Source organism: Ranitomeya imitator, chromosome 5, assembly GCF_032444005.1.
Source record: "Ranitomeya imitator isolate aRanImi1 chromosome 5, aRanImi1.pri, whole genome shotgun sequence".
NCBI classification, from domain to species: Eukaryota; Metazoa; Chordata; class Amphibia; order Anura; family Dendrobatidae; genus Ranitomeya; species Ranitomeya imitator.
Window position 1 is genome coordinate 345065584 of NC_091286.1, and position 19047 is coordinate 345084630.

A 19047-nucleotide genomic window follows, 5' to 3' on the forward strand; every position below is an offset into this window, starting at 1 on the left:
GTCCGGTCGACGGACATTTCTGTTCGAATTCGCCCATTTCTGATTACATCCTGTGTTTTATTTTTTTCATCCGATCTGTGTGTGACGCATCAGCACTACATAGTCTAAGTTTGTGTGTTTAACATAAAAAAATGGGGAAGTTGAATACTTTGAGAATATTACATTTATGAGATCAAATTACTAAAAATTAGCATGTGCATATGTATTAACCCCGAAGACTACGAGTAACCATCTCTATTCAGTCGGGGAAATAAGTATTTGATCCCTTACTGATCTTGTAAGTTTTCCCACTGACAAAGTCATGAACAGTCTAAAGTTTTTAAGGGTAGGTTAATATTAACATTGAGAGATAGAATGTCAAAATTAAAATCCAGACAATCACATTGTATAAATTCTATAAATTTGTTAGCATTTTGCAGTGAGAAATAACTATTTGATCCCTCTGGCAAAGAAGACTTAATACTTGGTGGCAAAACCCTTGTTGGCAAACACAGCAGTCAGACCTTTTTTTGTAGTTGATGATGTGGTTTTCACATATGTCAGGAGGAATTTTGGTCCACTCCTCTTTCCAGATCATCTCTAAATCATTAAGATTTTAAGGTTGCCGCTTGGCAGTTCAGAGCTTCTACTCCCTCCATAAGTTTTCCATGGGATTAAGGTCTGGAGACTGGCTAGGCGACTCCATGACCTTAATGTTCTTCTTTTTGAACCACTCCTCTGTTTCCTTGGCGGTATCTTTTGGGTCATTGTCTTGCTGGAAGACCCAGCCTCGACCCATTTTTAACCCCTTCCCGACCTTTGACGCATACGCTGCGTCATGAAAGTCGGTGCCATTCCGACCCATGACGCAGCATATGCGTCATGGAAAGATCGCGTCCCTGCAGGCCGGGTGAAAGGGTTAACTCCCATTTCACCCGATCTGCAGGGACAGGGGGAGTGGTAGTTTAGCCCAGGCGGGGTGGCTTCACCCCCTCGTGGCTACGATCGCTCTGATTGGCAGTTTCACTTTCAACAGCCAATCAGAGCGATTTGTAATATTTCACCTAAAAAACTGGTGAAATATTACAATCCAGCCATGGCCGATGCTGCAATATCATCGGCCATGGCTGGAAACACTTATGTGCACCCACCCCACCCCTCCGATCGCCCCCCCAGCCCCCCGATCTGTGCTCCGCTCCCCTCCGTCCTGTGCTCCGCTCCCCCATCCTCCTGTCCGCTTCCCCCGTGCACCAATCACACCCCCCGCGCTCCAATCAAACCCCCCCGCACTCCGATCACCCCCCCGCACACAGCGACCCCCCCCACCGTGCTCCGATCCACCCCCCCGCACAGCGATCCCTCACCCCGTGCTCCAATCCTCCCCCGTGCTCCAATCCTCCCTCCCGTGTTCCGATCCACCCCCCCCCATGCTCCGATCCACCCCCCCGTGCTCCGACGCCCCCCCCCGTGCCCTGATCTCCCCCCCTTATACTTACCTGGCCGCCCGAGGTCCGTCCGTCTTCTTTCCTGGGCGCCGCCATCTTCCAAAATGGCGGGCGCATCTGCAGTGCGCCCGCCGAATCTGCGGGCCGGCAGATTCGTTCCAGAGTGAATTTTGATCACTGAGATAGGTTATATCTCAGTGATCAAAATAAAAAAAATAGTAAATGACCCCCCCCTTTGTCACCCCCATAGATAGGGACAATAAAAAAAATAAAGAATTTTTTTTTTTTTTCACTAAGGTTGGGGTAAGAACTAGGGGTAGGGGTAGGGGTAGGGTTAGGGGTAGGGTTAGGGTTTCGGTATGTGCACACATATTCTGGTCCTATGCGGATTTTTCCGCAGCGGATTTGAAAAATCCACAGTGCTAAACCGCTGCCGATTTATCGTGGATTTACCGCGGTTTTTCTGCGCATTTCACTGCGGTTTTACAACTGCGATTTTCTATTGGAGCAGTTGTAAAACCGCTGCGGAATCCGCAGAAAGAAGTGACATGCTGCGGAATGTAAACCGCTGCGTTTCCGTGCAGTTTTTCCGCAGCATGTGTACAGCGATTTTTGGTTCCCATAGGTTCACATTGAACTGTAAACTCATGGGAAACTGCTGCGGATCCGCAGCATTTTCTGCAGCGTGTGCACATACCTTTAGAATTAGGCTATGTGCACAGGGTGCGGATTTGGCTGCGGATCCGCAGCAGTGTTCCATCAGGTTTACAGTACCATGTAAACATATGGAAAACCAAATCCGCTGTGCCCATGGTGCGGAAAATACCGCGCGGGAACGCTGCGTTGTATTTTCCGCAGCATGCCAATTCTTTGTGCGGATTCCGCAGCGTTTTACACCTGTTCCTCAATAGGAATCCGCAGGTGAAATCCGCACAAAAAACACTGGAAATCCGCGGAAAATCCGCAGGTAAAACGTAGTGCCTTTTACCCGCGGATTTTTCAAAAATGGTGCTGAAAAATCTCATACGAATCCGCAACGTTGGCACATAGCCTTAGGGTTGGGTTGGAATTAGGGTTGTGGTTAGGGTTAGGGGTGTGTTGGGGTTAGGGTTGTGGTTAGGGGTGTGTTGGGGTTAGGGTTGTGATTAGGGTTATGGCTACAGTTGGGATTAGGGTTAGGGGTATGTTGGGGTTAGTGTTGGAGGTAGAATTGAGGGGTTTCCACTGTTTAGGCACTTCAGGGGGTCTCCAAACGCAACATGGCGCCACCATTGATTCCAGCCAATCTTGTATTCAAAAATTCAAATGGTGCTCCCTCACTTCCGAACCCCGACGTGTGCCCAAATAGTGGTTTACCCCCACATATGGGGTACCAGCATACTCAGGACAAACTGCGCAACTATTACTGGGGTCCAATTTCTCCTGTTACCCTTGAGAAAATAAATTGCTTGCTAAAACATCATTTTTGAGGAAAGAAAAATGATTTTTTATTTTCACGGCTCTGCGTTGTAAACGTCTGTGAAGCACTTGGGGGTTCAAAGTGCTCACCACATATCTAGATAAGTTCCTTGGGGGGTCTAGTTTCCAAAATGGGGTCACTTGTGGGGGGTTTCTACTGTTTAGGCACACCAGGGGCTCTGCAAACGCAACGTGACGCCCGCAGACCATTCCATCAAAGTCTGCATTTCAAAAGTCACTACTTCCCTTCTGAGCCCCCACGTGTGCCCAAACAGTGGTTTACCCCCACACATGGGGCATCAGCGTACTCAGGAGAAACTGGACAACAACTTTTGTGGTCCAATTTCTCCTGTAACCCTTGGGAAAATAAAAAATTCTGGGCTAAAAAATTATTTTTGAGGAAAGAAAACGTATTTATTATTTTCACGGCTCTGTGTTATGAACTTCTGTGAAGCACTTGGGGGTTCAAAGTGCTCACCTCACATCTAGATAAGTTCCTTTCGGGGTCTAGTTTCCAAAATGGGGACACTTGTTGGGGGTTTCTACTGTTTAGCCACATCAGGGGCTCTGCAAACGCAATGTGACGCCCACAGAGCATTCCATCAAAGTCTGCATTTCAAAACGTCACTACTTCACTTCCGAGCCCCAGCATGTGCCTAAACAGTGGTTTACCCCCACATATGGGGTATCAGCGTACTCAGGAGAAACTGGACAACAACTTTTGGGGTCAAATTTCTCCTGTTACCCTTGGGAAAATAAAAAATTGCGGGCTAAAATTCATTTTTGAGAAAATAATTTTTTTATTTTATTTTCATGGCTCTGCGTTATAAACTTCTGTGAAGCACTTGAGGGTTCAAAGTGCTCACTACACATCTAGATTAGTTCCTTTGGGGGTCTAGTTTCCAAAATGGGGTAATTTGTGGGGGATCTCCAATGTTTAGGCACACAGGGGCTCTCCAAACGCGACATGGTGTCCGCTAATGATTGGAGCTAATTTTCCATTTAAAAAGCCAAATGGCGTGCCTTCCCTTCTGAGCCCTGCCGTGCGCCCAAACAGTGGTTTACCCCCACATATAGGGTATCTGCATACTCAGGACAAACTGGACAACAACATTTGTGGTCCAATTTCTCCTATTACCATTGGCAAAATAGGAAATTCCAGGCTAAAAAATCATTTTTGAGAAAAGAAAAATTATTTTTTATTTTCATGGCTCTGCATTATAAACTTCTGTGAAGCACCTGGGGGTTTAAAGTGCTCAGTATGCATCTAGATAAGTTCCTTGGGGGGTCTAGTTTCCAAAATGGGGTCACTTGTGGGGGAGCTCCATTGCATAGGCACACAGGGGCTCTCCAAATGCGACATGGTGTCCGCTAACAATTGGAGCTAATTTTCCATTCAAAAAGTTAAAAGGTGCGCCTTCCCTTCCGAGCCCTGCCGTGTGCCCAAACAGTGGTTTACCCCCACATATGAGGTATCGGCGTACTCGGGAGAAATTGCTCAACAAATTTTAGGATCCATTTTATCCTGTTGCCCATGTGAAAATGAAAAAATTGAGGCGAAAATAAATTTTTTGTGAAAAAAAAGTACTTTTTCATTTTTACGGATCAATTTGTGAAGCACCTGAGGGTTTAAAGTGCTCACTAGGCATCTAGATAAGTTCCTTGGAGGGTCCAGTTTCCAAAATGGGGTCACTTGTGGGGGAGCTCCAATGTTTAAGCACACAGGGTCTCTCCAAACGCGACATGGTGTCCGCTAACGATGGAGATAATTTTTCATTCAAAAAGTCAAATGGTGCTCCTTCCCTTCCGAGCCTTACCATGTGCCCAAACAGTGGTTTACCCCCACATGTGAAGTATCGGTGTACTCAGGAGAAATTGCCAAACAAATTTTAGGATCCATTTTATCCTGTTGTCCATGTGAAAATGAAAAAATTGAGGCTAAAAAACTTTTTTTGTGAAAAAAAAGTACTTTTTCATTTTTACGGATCAATTTGTGAAGCACCTGGGGGTTTAAAGGGCTCACTATGCATCTAGATAAGTTCCTTGGGGCGTCTAGTTTCCAAAATGGGGTCACTTGTGGGGGAGCTCCAATTTTTAGGCACACGGGGGCTCTCCAAATGTGACATGGTGTCCGCTAAAGAGTGCAGCCAATTTTTCATTCAAAAAGTCAAATGGCGCTCCTTCCCTTCCAAGCCCTGCCGTGCGCCCAAACAGTGGTTTACCCCCACATATGAGGTATCAGCGTACTCAGGACAAATTGGACAACAACTTTCGTGGTTCAGTTTCTCCTTTTACCATTGGGAAAATAAAAAAATTGTTGCTGAAAAATCATTTTTGTGACTAAAAAGTTAAATGTTCATTTTTTCCTTCCATGTTGCTTCTGCTGCTGTGAAGCACCTGAAGGGTTAATAAACTTCTTGAATGTGGTTTTGTGCACCTTGAGGGGTGCAGTTTTTAGAATGGTGTCACTTTTGGGTATTTTCAGCCATATAGACCCCTCAAACTGACTTCAAATGTGAGGTGGTCCCTAAAAAAATGGTTTTGTAAATTTCGTTGTAAAAATGAGAAATCGCTGGTAAAATTTTAACCCTTATAACTTCCTAGCAAAAAAAAATTTTGTTTCCAAAATTGTGCTGATGTAAAGTAGACGTGTGGGAAATGTTATTTATTAACTATTTTGTGTCACATAACTCTCTGGTTTAACAGAATAAAAATTCAAAATGTGAAAATTGCGAAATTTTCAAAATTTTCGCCAAATTTCCGTTTTTATCACAAATAAACACAGAATTTATTGACCTAAATTTACCACTAACATGAAGCCCAATATGTCACGAAAAAACAATCTCAGAACCGCTAGGATCCATTGAAGCGTTCCTGAGTTATTACCTCATAAAGGGACACTGGTCAGAATTGCAAAAAACGGCAAGGTCTTTAAGGTCAAAATAGGCTGGGTCATGAAGGGGTTAATGTCCTGGGAAGGAGGTTGTCACTCAGGATTTTACAGACATGGCTCCGTCCATTCTCCCATTGTTGTTTTGAAATAGTCCCGTGCCCTTAGCAGAGAAACACCCCCAAAACATAATGTTTCCACCTCCATGTTTGACAGTAGGGACTTGTTCTTTGGGTCATCATCATTCTTTTGTTATTTGTATATTGGCTCTCTAACCAAGTGTCACGACCTCGGGTCCTTACCCGTCCGTCTCCTCTCTCCGGCGTGTCTCCGATGGGGTCCCTCGCCGCCGCCACCTGTCTTGTCGGGGTCACAGCACGTCAGCGCTTCGCGCATGCGCGGTCGCGTTTTTCCCGCTGCTAGGCTCTCTGGGAGTTCATGACCCGGTGGCTCCCCCCCATCATGGTGGCGCCCTCCGGGTACTTCTACTCGGCATTTGTACGAGGTATGATGCCTGGTTATCTATATCGGTGACGCTAGCATTCTTGCTGGCGCTCTCCCTTGTACTCTGGCTCCCTATCTCCATTTTCCTTTCCTGTGTTCCAGCCGTGCCTGCCATATGTCTCTGCCGTGCCTGCGCTGTGTCTCTGCCGTGCCTGCCCTGTATCTCTGCCGTGCCTGCCCTATGTCTCTGCCGTACCTGCCCTGTGTCTCTGCCGTGCCTGCCCCGTATCTCTGCCGTGCCTGCCCCGTGTCTCTGACGTGCCTGCCCCGTGTCTCTGCCGTGCCTGCCCCGTGTCTCTGCCGTGCCTGCCCCGTGTCTCTGCCATGCCTGCCCCGTGTCTCTACCGTACCTGCCCCGTGTCTCTGCCGTGCCTGCCACTTGTCTCTGCCGTGCCTGCTCCGTGTCGCCCTCGGGGGCTTTAGAGCTGCAACCCAGAGGGTCCATTTTCGGGTTTTCCTTCGAGTCCTAATACCAAGCACTTCACCCTCCAGACTGTGGCTGTTTTAATTGCAACAGGGAACTTCCTATCAATAAATGCAGGCTTCAGCCTATGTTTAACATGGGGGACGCATGCGTTTTTGTTTGTTGCGTTTTGCGACGCATGCGTCTTTTTTGCCGCAAGCGTCGGACCAAGAAAACGCAACAAGTTGCATTTTTCTTGCGTCCAATTTTTGGCAAGTGTTTTTGCGTGCGTTTTGGCGCGTTTTTGCGTGCGTTGCGTCGCCGACGCAGCGGCGCACAACGCTAGTCTGAACGTAGCCTAACGCTATTAAAATTTCATATATTTCATGTTTACATGCCATAACACCACAGAGTGCAAGTTTATGTACAGTGGGGGAAATAAGTATTTGATCCCTTTTTCCCTGATTTTGTAAGTTTGCCCACCAACCATTAAGAGTTCTGGCAAAATGACTGTCAATCGACATTGATCTGTGGCACTATGCAAAATCTCACCTCGTGGGGTATCCTTGATCATGAGTAAGGCTTCTTTCACAATAGCGTCGGAATCTCCCCGTCGCAATGCGTCGGGGAGAGATTCCGACGCTAGCGTTTGCTGCATTGCACAATGGGTGCAGCGGATGCATTTTTCCGGCGCATCCGCTGCCCCATTGTAAGGTGCGGGGAGATGGGGGCGGAGTTCCGGCCGCGCATGCGCGATCGGAAAAAGCGGTCCGTCAGGAGCAAAAAACGTTACATGTAGCGTTTTTTGCTCCCGACGGTCCGCCAAAGCACGACGCATCCGTCGCTCGAAGGATGCGACGTGTGGCAATCCGTCGCAAATGCGTCGTCAATACAAGTCTATGGGGAAAAAACGCATCCTGCAAGCACTTTTGCAGGATGCATTTTTTCTGCAAAACGACGCATTGTGACGGATTGCAGAAAACGCTAGTGTGAAAGTAGCCTAAGGTGAGAGATCAGCCTAAAACTACACGGGGAGAACTTGTTAATGATCTCAAGGCAGCTGGGACCACAGTCACCATGGAAACCATTGGTAACACATTACGCCATAAAGGTTTAAAATCCTGCAGTGCCCACAAAGTCCCCCTGCTCAAGAAGGCACGTGTGCAGGCCGTCTGAAGTTTGCCAATGAACACTTAGATGATTCTGTGAGTGATTGGGAGTAGGTGCTGTGGTCAGATGAGACAATAATTGATCTCTTTTGCATTAACTCAACTCGCCGTGTTTGGAGGAAGAGAAATGCTGCCTAGGACCCAAAGAACACCATCCCCACTGTCAAGCCTGGAGGTGGAAACATTATGTTTTGGAGGTGTTTCTCTGCTTAGGGCACAGGACTTCTTCACCACATCAGTGGGAGAATGGATGGAGCCTTGTACAATTATATCCTGCGTGACAACTTCCTTCCCTCCACCAGGATATTAACCCCTTCATGACCTTGGGATTTTTCATTTTTCCGTGTTCGTTTTTCACTCCCCTCCTTCCCAGAGCCATAACTTTTTTATTTTTCCGTCAATTTGGCCATGTGAGGGCTTATTTTTTGCGGGACGAGTTGTACTTTTGAATGACATCATTGGTTTTAGCATGTAGTGTAAAAGAAAACGGGAAACAAATTCCAAGTGCGGTGAAATTGCAAAAAAAGTGCAATCCCACACTTGTTTTTTGTTTGGCTTTTTTGCTAGGTTCACTAAATGCTAAAACTGACCTGCCATTATGATTCTCCAGGTCAGTACGAGTTCATAGACACCTAACATGACAAGGTTATTTTTTATCTATGTGGTGAAAAAAAGTTCCAAACTTTGCTAAAAAAAAAATAAAAAAAAATTGCTCCATTTTCCGATACTCGTAGCGTCTCCATTTTTCGTGATCTGGGGTCGGTTGAGGGCTTATTTTTTGCGTGCCGAGCTGACGTTTTTAATGATAGCATTTTCGTGCAGATACGTTCTTTTGATCGCCCATTATTGCATTTTAATGCAATGTCGCGGCGACCTAAAAAACGTAATTCTGGCGTTTCTAATTTTTTTCTCGCTACGCCGTTTAGCGATCAGGTTAATGCTTTTTTTTAATTGATCGGGTGATTCTGAGCGTGGCGATACCAAATATGTGTAGATTTGATTTTTTTATTGATTTATTTTGATTGGGGCGAAAGGGGGGTGATTTAAACTTTTATATTTTCATTTTTTTCACATTTTTTTTAACTTTTTTTTTTTTACTTTTGGCATGCTTCAATAGCCTCCATGGGAGGCTAGAAGCAGGCACAACTCGATCGCCTCTGCTACATAGCAGCAATTTGCTGATCGCTGCTATGTAGCAGAAATGGAGGTGTGCTGTGAGCGCCGACCACAGGGTGGTGCTCACAGCCACCGGTGATCAGTAACCATAGAGGTCACTAGGACCTCTATGGTTACCATCATGACACATCGCCGACCCCCGATCATGTGACGGGGTCGGCGATGACGTCATGCCCGGCCGGAAGCGGTAGTTAAATGCCACTGTCTGCGTTTGACAGCGGCATTTAACTAGTTAATAGGTGCGGGCAGATCGCGATTCTGCCCGCGCCTATTACAGGCACATGTCAGCTGTTCAAAACAGCTGACATGTCCCGGCTTTGATGCGGGCTCACCGCGGAGCCCTGCATCAAAGCAGGGGATCTGACCTCGGACGTACTATCCCGTCCGAGGTCAGAAAGGGGTTAAAAATGGGTCGTGGCTGGGTCTTCCAGCAAGACAATGACCCAAAACATACCGCCAAGGCAACAAAGGAGTGGCTCAAAAAGAAGCCTATTAAGGTCATGGAGTCATCTAGCCAGTCTCCAGACCTTAATCCCATAGAAAACTTATGGAGGGAGTTGAAGCTCCGAGTTGCCAAGTGACAGCCTCAAAATCTTAATGATTTAGAGATGATCTGCAAAGATGAGTGGACCAAAATTCCTCTTGACTTGTGCGCAAACCTAGTCATCAACTACAAAAAAAGTCTTTATGCTGTGCTTGCCAACAAGGGTTTTGCCACCAAGTATTAAGTCTTGTTTGCCAGAGGGATCACATACTTGTTTCTCACTGAAAAATGCTGACAAATTTATAGAATTTATGCAATATGATTTTCTGGATTTTAGTTTTGATATTCTATCTACAAAATCAGCAAGCGATCAAATACTTATTTCCCCCACTGTATACTCATTTTTGCATGTCCATTTGATTCATTGCTCCTATAAGTGCATATGCTTCTTGTTCTATCTTGTGACCAGTCCTGTCTGTCTTTTTATATGATATATCTTAATGGTTTACTTATGTGTAATTAATAAATACGGTATATATTTTTAGCCTGAAAACTTAGTTTTTTTTCTCTTTCTTCCTCTAGCTTACATAGCTTTTAACATGGCAGACCATGATAACAAATTTCTTTTAGGCTACGTTCACATTTGCGTTTTGCCGGGCTGCGTCGGGCGCAGCCGCGGCGATGCATGCGTCCCTATATTTAACATGGGGGGCGCATGGACATGCGTTGCATTGCGTTTTGTGACGCATGCGTCTTTTTTGGCGCACGCGTCAGAGCGCAGAGGACGCAGCAAGTTGCATTTTTTTGCGTCCAAAATCATGCCAAAAAAGGACGCATGCGTCACAAAACAATGCGTTTTGCATGCGTTTTGGTTTGCGTCGTGCGTTGCGTCGCCGACGCAGCACCGCACAACGCAAATGTGAACGTAGCCTTAGTGATTTAGAAAGGTGAATTGATCTGCCATTTAGAAGGCTGAACTTTGAAGGGAAAGATTTGACAAAGATTACTACATGACAATCTAAAAGCTCTTTGTGATTGTTAGTTTTTACTGTAAGTACGCTATTTAGTCTGAACTTCTTTGATAAGGAAGGATATTTAAGATATGATAAACTGGTAATCCAATAACATATGGTGCCCATCCGCAAGTCGAATGCAGTTGAGTTCAGGACAAATACCAGTTCAGTTGTTATGTGGCCAGCACTTGTAAATCCAGTAAATGGACAGATTGATTGCACAATGCTTGCTAATTGTCTTAAAAATGGAGCAGAATTCACATCAGGTACTTTTCTACCTCCTGCTTTTATTAGTTCTGTAATATAGTGAAATATTAAAGGGACCCAAGAGGGGATAGAAGAGCAGCAGCACAACATGACTAAAACATAATGAAAAAGTTTAACATTTTTCTAATGGCGAATATTCCACAGTTAAATTGACTAATTCCAGAAAAGATATTAAAAGGTAATTCCAAAGCCAAGATCTGTGCTAATCCGTTTTCTGTGTTACTAATGTGAAAGCATCTGCTACAAAAAGGTCTTTCTTCTTTCCTTGCAGGCTAACAACTTTATGCTAACTGAGTCCAGTTATCTTTAATAAAGTCTTTTATCATTTTCAGGTTTGAGGATAAATGGATGAATGGAGCCCATTCGCTTACATTCCCCCCCAGTACCTGCCTTGAACTGATCTTGCTGCTCTCCCTTAACAATTCCACTTTACCACATTCATTACGTTTTATGAACGAATGGAAGGTAATTAAATCCTTATAATACTTTATAATGTAATATAGCACAAATAGTTTAACATTGTCTGTAGTAGCAATTACTATATATATATATATATATATATATATATATATATATATATATATATATATATATATATATATATATATATATATATATATACAGTGCCTACAAGTAGTATTCAACCCCCTGCAGATTTAGCAGGTTTAATAAGATGCAAATAAGTTAGAGCCTTCAAACTTCAAACTAGAGCGGGATTTATTAACAGATGCATAAATCTTACAAACCAAAAAGTTTTGTTGCTCAGTTAAATTTTTATAAATTTTAAACATAAAAGTGTGGATCAATTATTATTCAACCCCTAGGTTTAATATTTTGTGGAATAACCTTTGTTTGCAATTACAGCTAATAATCGTCTTTTATAAGACCTGATCAGGCCGGCACAGGTCTCTGGAGTTATCTTGGCCCACTCCTCCATGCAGATCTTCTCCAAGTTATCTAGGTTCTTTGGGTGTCTCATGTGGACTTTAATCTTGAGCTCCTTCCACAAGTTTTCAATTGGGTTAAGGTCAGGAGACTGACTAGGCCACTGCAACACCTTGATTTGTTGCCTCTTGAACCAGGCCTTGGTTTTCTTGGCTGTGTGCTTTGGGTCGTTGTCTTGTTGGAAGATGAAATGACGACCCATCTTAAGATCCTTGATGGAGGAGCGGAGGTTCTTGGCCAAAATCTCCAGGTAGGCCGTGCTATCCATCTTCCCATGGATGCGGACCAGATGGCCAGGCCCCTTGGCTGAGAAACAGCCCCACAGCATGATGCTGCCACCACCATGCTTGACTGTAGGGATGGTATTCTTGGGGTCGTATGCAGTGCCATCCAGTCTCCAAACGTCACGTGTGTGGTTGGCACCAAAGATCTCAATCTTGGTCTCATCAGACCAGAGAACCTTGAACCAGTCAGTCTCAAGAGTCCTCCAAGTGATCATGAGCAAACTGTAGACGAGCCTTGACATGACGCTTTGAAAGTAAAGGTACCTTACGGGCTCGTCTGGAACGGAGACCATTGCGGTGGAGTACGTTACTTATGGTATTGACTGAAACCAATGTCCCCACTGCCATGAGATCTTCCCAGAGCTCATTCCTTGTTGTCCTTGGGTTAGCCTTGACTCTTCGGACAAGCCTGGCCTCGGCACGGGAGGAAACTTTCAAAGGCTGTCCAGGCCGTGGAAGGCTAACAGTAGTTCCATAAGCCTTCCACTTCCGGATGATGCTCCCAACAGTGGAGACAGGTAGGCCCAACTCCTTGGAAAGGGTTTTGTACCCCTTGCCAGCCTTGTGACCCTCCACGATCTTGTCTCTGATGGCCTTGGAATGCTCCTTTGTCTTTCCCATGTTGACCATGTTTGAGTGCTGTTTACAAGTTTGGGGAGGGTCTTAAATAGTCAGAAAAGGCTGGAAAAAAAGATAATTAATCCAAACATGTGAAGCTCATTGTTCTTTGTGCCTGAACTACTACTTAATACTTCAGGGGAACCAAACAGAATTCTGGTGGGTTGAGGGGTTGAATAATAAATGACCCTCTGAAAAAACTTTTCCCAATTTAAAAAAAAAATAAACAAAGAAATAACATTCTTTTTTGCTGCAGTGCATTTCACACTTCCAGGCTGATCTACAGTCCAAATGTCACAATGCCAAGTTAATTCCAAATGTGTAAACCTGCTAAATCTGCAGGGGGTCGAATACTACTTGTAGGCACTGTATGTATATATGTGTGTATATATATATATATATATATATATATATATATATATATATATATATATACATACATACATACATACATACATACATACATACATACATACATACATACATACATACATACCAAAGAAAAAAAGAAAAAATATATGTGTGTGTGTGTTTTAACTGCTCAAAATGCATTTTTATCAAAAACCATCAAGATGAACTGCAGTATATTCGATTACGGCTAGTTAACAATGTATGGTGTTGCGCTGCGTTGACTGACACCTGGCCACTGCCAGAGCAGATATTAGCTAATCAGTGGCGGTGCTAGATATTGGACCCCTACTAATCTTATATTGATGACCTATCGCATGAGTTGTGCTGGACAACTGTTTTAGTCAGAATCCGCAAACTGTTATGACTTGCTGTATTTCTGACACCATTTACAATATATGCATTAGAGTTTATTGGAAAGCCAGGTAGGACTCGGTTGAATCCTAGCGCTGCAGATCTTAATTAGATGCACCTGGCTACCTTTGACTAAGAACCAGTAAATGGGTTCACCTTACATAGTTACATAGACCTAGGTCCATAAAGTTCAATCTTTTTCCACCAATTATACATTCTTTGTCACTAAATCTCACAATGCCATTTCTGCTGAGGAAAGCATACATTCTTTTTTAAAAGCTGTTCTAGCCATTTCTACCTCTTGTGTTAGGGCATTCCACAGTTTGACTGCTCTAACTGTAAAGAACCTAGTTAGCTGTCAGAATAGCCTTTCTAAGCTAATCAATCCCAACTTTTCCAACCGCTCATCATATCAGAGGCTTTCCATCCATGCTAATAATCTAGTTGCCTACCTTTTAACTGACTCTCAAATATCGTTTTTTTAAATGTGAAGCCCAAAACTAAATCACATATTCTAGATTTTATTGGGCTGGGTTATATCCTAGCACTGCAGGTCTTCATTAAATGCACCTGGCCACCTTTGAAAACCAGGAAATGGGTTCACCTTTTGTCAGTCTGCTGGATGATGGGCAGAGTGGAGTGTGTTAAGCTGGTGAGTGACCAGCCAAAATGATAACTGTAGCTGGTAGATAGTCAAGCCAGGGTCTCTCTCTGAATGGAGACTGCACAAGTCAGCTAGGAAAGCTGAACAGTCTGTGTGTTGGAACAGCAGAGTAACATGTGGAAGCTGCAGCCTGTCCATTGTGAACTGTGCACAGAGTTCAATACTTCTATTTGCCCCTGAAGGCTGCTGGAACTAAGGCTGGAAGGCATACTTAGACTGGTAGGACTATACCTCTTCTTTGTGTAAAGTTTGCTATGGTAGAAAGGGATGTGATCTGTTCGGCTGAGCCCTCACTGACATATATGTGCCATCTGAATGAACTGTTTAGTTGCTGTTATACCTTTTGTGCCCAAAAGAGGCTGTTTCGATTTTGACTCCATGGAGTTTTATGGAAGCAATACAATTGCACATTTGAACCAAACCGCATTGCCTCCTATAGGATATAATATTCAATCTAAGGATATTGTATGGGACTGTACTTATGTGTAAGGATAGGATACATACAATGTTGATCATTAACGCTATAGTTTAAATAATAGATACTCTATAAATTACTAAAATATTTGAATTTGGGCAAAGAAATATAAATTGCAGAAAAACAAAGAAATAAAAATAAACGAAGAAATAAACCGTTTTCTTGCTTACCCTCCTTCACATACAGTTAGGTCCATATATATTTGGACAGAGACAACATTTTTCTAATTTTGGTTATAGACAGATGGACAATGACCCAAAACATAAAGCCAAAGCAACCCAGGAGTTTATTAAAGCAAAGAAGTGTAATATTCTTGAATGGCCAAGTCAGTCACCTGATCTCAACCCAATTGAGCATGCATTTCACTTGTTAAAGACTAAACTTCAGACAGAAAGGCCCACAAACAAGCAGCAACTGAAAACCACCACAGTGAATGCCTGGCAGAGCATCAAAAAGGAGGAAACACAGCGTCTGGTGATGTCCATAAGTTCAAGACTTCAGGCAGTCATTGCCAGCACAGGGTTTTCAACCAAGTACTAAAAATGAACATTTTATTTAAAATTATTGAGTCTGTCCAATTACTTTTGGTCCCTTTAAAAACAGGGTGGCACATGTTATGGAGCTGAAACTCCTAAACCCTTCATCCAATTTTAATGTGGATACCTTCAAATGAAAGCTGAAAGTCTAAACTTCAACTGCATTTGAATTGTTTTGTTTAAAATTCGTTGTGATAATGTCTAGAACCAAAATTAGAAAAATGTTGTCTCTGTCCAAATATATATGGACCTAACTGTACATAGAGTTCACAAAAGCCCTCTCTTAAAACAGAAACTCTGATTTACTGAGATATTGTGTGTGTAATGATAGGCCATTTTGTTATGATTGATTTGCTTTAATACCATACGAGCCTATTTTAGAAAGGTCAGTGTAAAGTAAACTGTTATTTGGAAAGCTTGCAGCTTTTACAGGATCGTATTTTCCATAAATCAAACCTAGTCCTCAGATTCCTTCTAGGTATGTAGAACTCACTGTATATGCTATACTTGCAAACACAATGTTCACTTAGTAGAAGAATGACGTTTAGCGGAATCTGTAGAGCCAATATATAAAGTTGTGTTCATTGCAAGGCCCTGCCTTCCACTTTCATCAATTAGTTGCAAAATTGCTGATATGCATACTTAAACTTCTGTATTATAAGAAAAGATGAGCTTATTAATTGTAATATTGAATTAAGTAGATTTGTCTTATAGTACTTATTACAATTTTAACAGTTACTTTAATCCAAAAAATTATAATGTTCATACGCCCGTGGAAGTTCTAATGCGAAGTACTTTTCTATTAGAACAGGATGCTAGTGTCATGTCTCACGACTTGGGAAATCATTCAATGTTTGCATTGCTTGTGTTGATCTTTCTTTCTAGGCAGAAGTTTGCCTTTCCCTGTATTTTGGCCCAACTCTCTCACTGTTGTCCTGTGATGTATGTTTGTTCTCGCCCTTATTCTCCATTTTGTCATCATTCCTCCATCTGTATGCATCCTACTACATGTCCTCTGTTGAATATTCCTTTTTACCTGCTACTTTCATCATAATACAAGAATTTCAGTTAAAGCAACCCTCTTTTCCTGGAGTCTTCTTACATGAGATCGTGGCTGAGTTAAGCTGTTTGATTAATCGGTATGAACGTGAGTACAGGTGAATACGGAAGCGCCTAAAAAGAAGGGTCTATCCAGGCACCACTACGTTCTACATATCCATGAGTCAGAATGGTAAAAAGGAATAGCCTGCCTTCAGAGACAGTAACTCAAGGTCTGTGCTGAACCTCAGTGGAAAGGGACATTTCCCAGATAGATAGTAACCCAGTTCCCAGCCAGACCCCAGCGTGCATAGAAGCACACACTGCAGATAAACAGGGAGAAGTATAACCCTCATCGTCCACTCTTCCTGCCTGCAATCAAATCATGTCTGAAGCAAGGAATACAATGTCCCTACCAGACTTACAAACACAGGAAAGAGACCCAGATCCCCATCCACCAGCTAGTGAAAGGGGAAAACGTACAGTCAAACCTACATGGAAAGTCATGGAGAATTTAGAGACTGCAAAATGTGTCGTGTATAGTGATGTGTCTTCACTGTGGGAGAAAGTGCTGAATCACAGACACTGTATCAAAACATGCTTCTCATGAGTTACCACTTGAGGGAGTCGTAGAACAATTATGCACAGCATACCAAATGTATATGGAGAAGACTGACCAATACATTATTCTCCTGAAAAAACTGAATCTGCCAGAGACTTTAAACGAATTGCAAAGTTTCCAGCAGCTTAATTCTGAAAGAGACTGCACCGTACGTGACATTAAAACCAAGTTAGAGGCTAAAATTGCACGGACACCAGATGCATCAACTCGCTCATCTAAATTGTCCAAGCACTCAAAACGCTCATCTAGGTCAAGTTCATCAAAATATTCCACTCTCAGCGAGCAGCTTATAAGAGCACGTGCTAAGGCAGAAACGTCTAGGATACAAGCTGCCTTTGCGCAATGGAGAGCAGAAATGGATGCAGCCACAGCACAAAAGAGAGCAGAAATGGATGCAGCCACAGCACAAAAGAGAGCAGAAATGGATGCGGATGCAGCACGCAAGGAAGCTCTGAAGAAGGAATGTGAGCACGCGACAGCCATGGCAGAGTTAAGGATCCTGGAGCGAGCTATCAGTGGGAGTCAAAGAGACAGCATCAGTTTGTGTGAAGTGGAGGCAGAAGACCCTATTGAACGCACAAGAGACTACGTGCTAAGCCAAAATGGCGAACCACAGATCATTACTAACACTCCTGATGGCGTTAATGCTTCTCCAGGGCACCAGGATTCCGATCCACTTACAGAACCCTGCATTCAAGGTCCGTACAATGCTCCCAAACTTGAACTTCCTTCGTATTCCAGTATGCGCCAAGACCCCGCATCTCACCAAACTCCACAGGCTAATATCTACACGCAACCCAATATGCCGGCAGGTCATTATACTCTCGACAACAGCGCAGTGCCAGCTCCGCATGTAGCAGAAACTATACCCACCAAACCGGTTGCTGGACTAAATGCATATGCCACTCCATACTTACCCACGTTTCAAGGCCAGGACGTCTCCACCCCTATGTACAACACTGCTCAGCCTACATTCGTGCATCCTAAGTCAGAAAGAACAGACATGTCCGACTTCGCAAGGTACATGATTCGCCGCGAACTTACTAAAACCGGTCTCACAAGGTTTGACGACCAACCTGAAAATTACAGAGGTTGGAAAAATTCCTTTAGAACCGTAACTAGTGACCTTGGCATCACTGCTACCGAAGAGCTGGACCTGCTAATCAGATGGCTAGGACCACAATCCACAGAGCGTGTCAAGAGACTCAGGTCAGTACATATCAGTAATCCAACGGCTGGTCTCATGGCTGCATGGGAAAGACTAGAGAAAAACTTTGGCAGTCCAGAAGCCATAGAGGATGCACTGTTCAAGCGATTACAGAGTTTTCCAAAGATATCAAGCAAAGACAGTTCAAAGTTCCTAGAGCTCAGTGACTTGCTGTTAGAGCTCCAGCTGTCCAAGGCAGACACCCACCTACCTGGCCTCAGCTACCTGGACACTGCTCGTGGAGTAAATCCCATTATCTCCAAGCTACCGTACAACGTACAAGAAAAGTGGACTACACTAGGGTCAAAATACAAGAAAGACCATCAAGTGTCATTTCCTCCATTCTCCTACTTCTGTGAGTTTATAAAAGACGTGGCAGAGCGTAAGAACGACCCAAGCTTTTCCTACGAAGAATCCAGTGGCCCAGCATCACCTCCTTCTAAATACGTCAGCGCACGCTCGAATGACAGAAACCGCAGGGGTCCAGTGTCAGTGAAGAAGATGGATATTCTTCCCTTACCAACATCAGCCCCAGGCAAGAGTAACAAGGGTGAAAAGATAGAGAACCCAAATCGTGAATGTCCCATCCACAAGAAGCCACATCCCTTAAAAAAGTGCATCGGCTTCAGGAAGAAACCGCTCCAAGAACGCAAGGAGCTTCTAAAGAAGTTCGGGGTATGCTACAGATGTTGTGCTCCTACTGAACACCTTGCTAAAGACTCTAAAACTACAATTAAGTGGATGGAGTGTGACAGTGAGGACCACGTACAAGCACTCCACCCATTCCGTCCTGACTCTACACTTACTCCTTCCCCCACCACGAGCCATGGCGGGGAGGACGCAGCTCAAACTGCAAGCCATACCACAATATCTTCTTCATGCACAGAAGTCTGCGGAGAAGACCTCTGGGACAAGTCCTGTGCGAAGATTTGCCTGGTGAACGTGTATCCCAACGGTCACCCAGAGAAAGCCGTGAAGGTGTATGTCCTTCTGGATGATCAGAGCAACCGATCACTTGCAAGGTCAGAACTCTTTGATATGTTTAACTTAGAGGGAAATGCTTACCCTTACACCTTAGGTACCTACAGTGGTGTTACAGAGGTTTCTG

General features: G+C 43.9%; 1 protein-coding gene across 1 annotated transcript in view; it reads left to right on the forward strand.

The window, feature by feature from the left end:
- The window catches only part of UBE3D (ubiquitin protein ligase E3D), a 350228-nt gene that overhangs the window by 210140 nt on the left and 121041 nt on the right, over positions 1–19047 (forward strand). The window contains exon 9 of the mRNA XM_069726444.1: positions 11121–11253. Within this exon, the coding sequence (XP_069582545.1) occupies positions 11121–11253 (133 nt within the window). The remainder of the gene's footprint in view (positions 1–11120; positions 11254–19047) is intronic.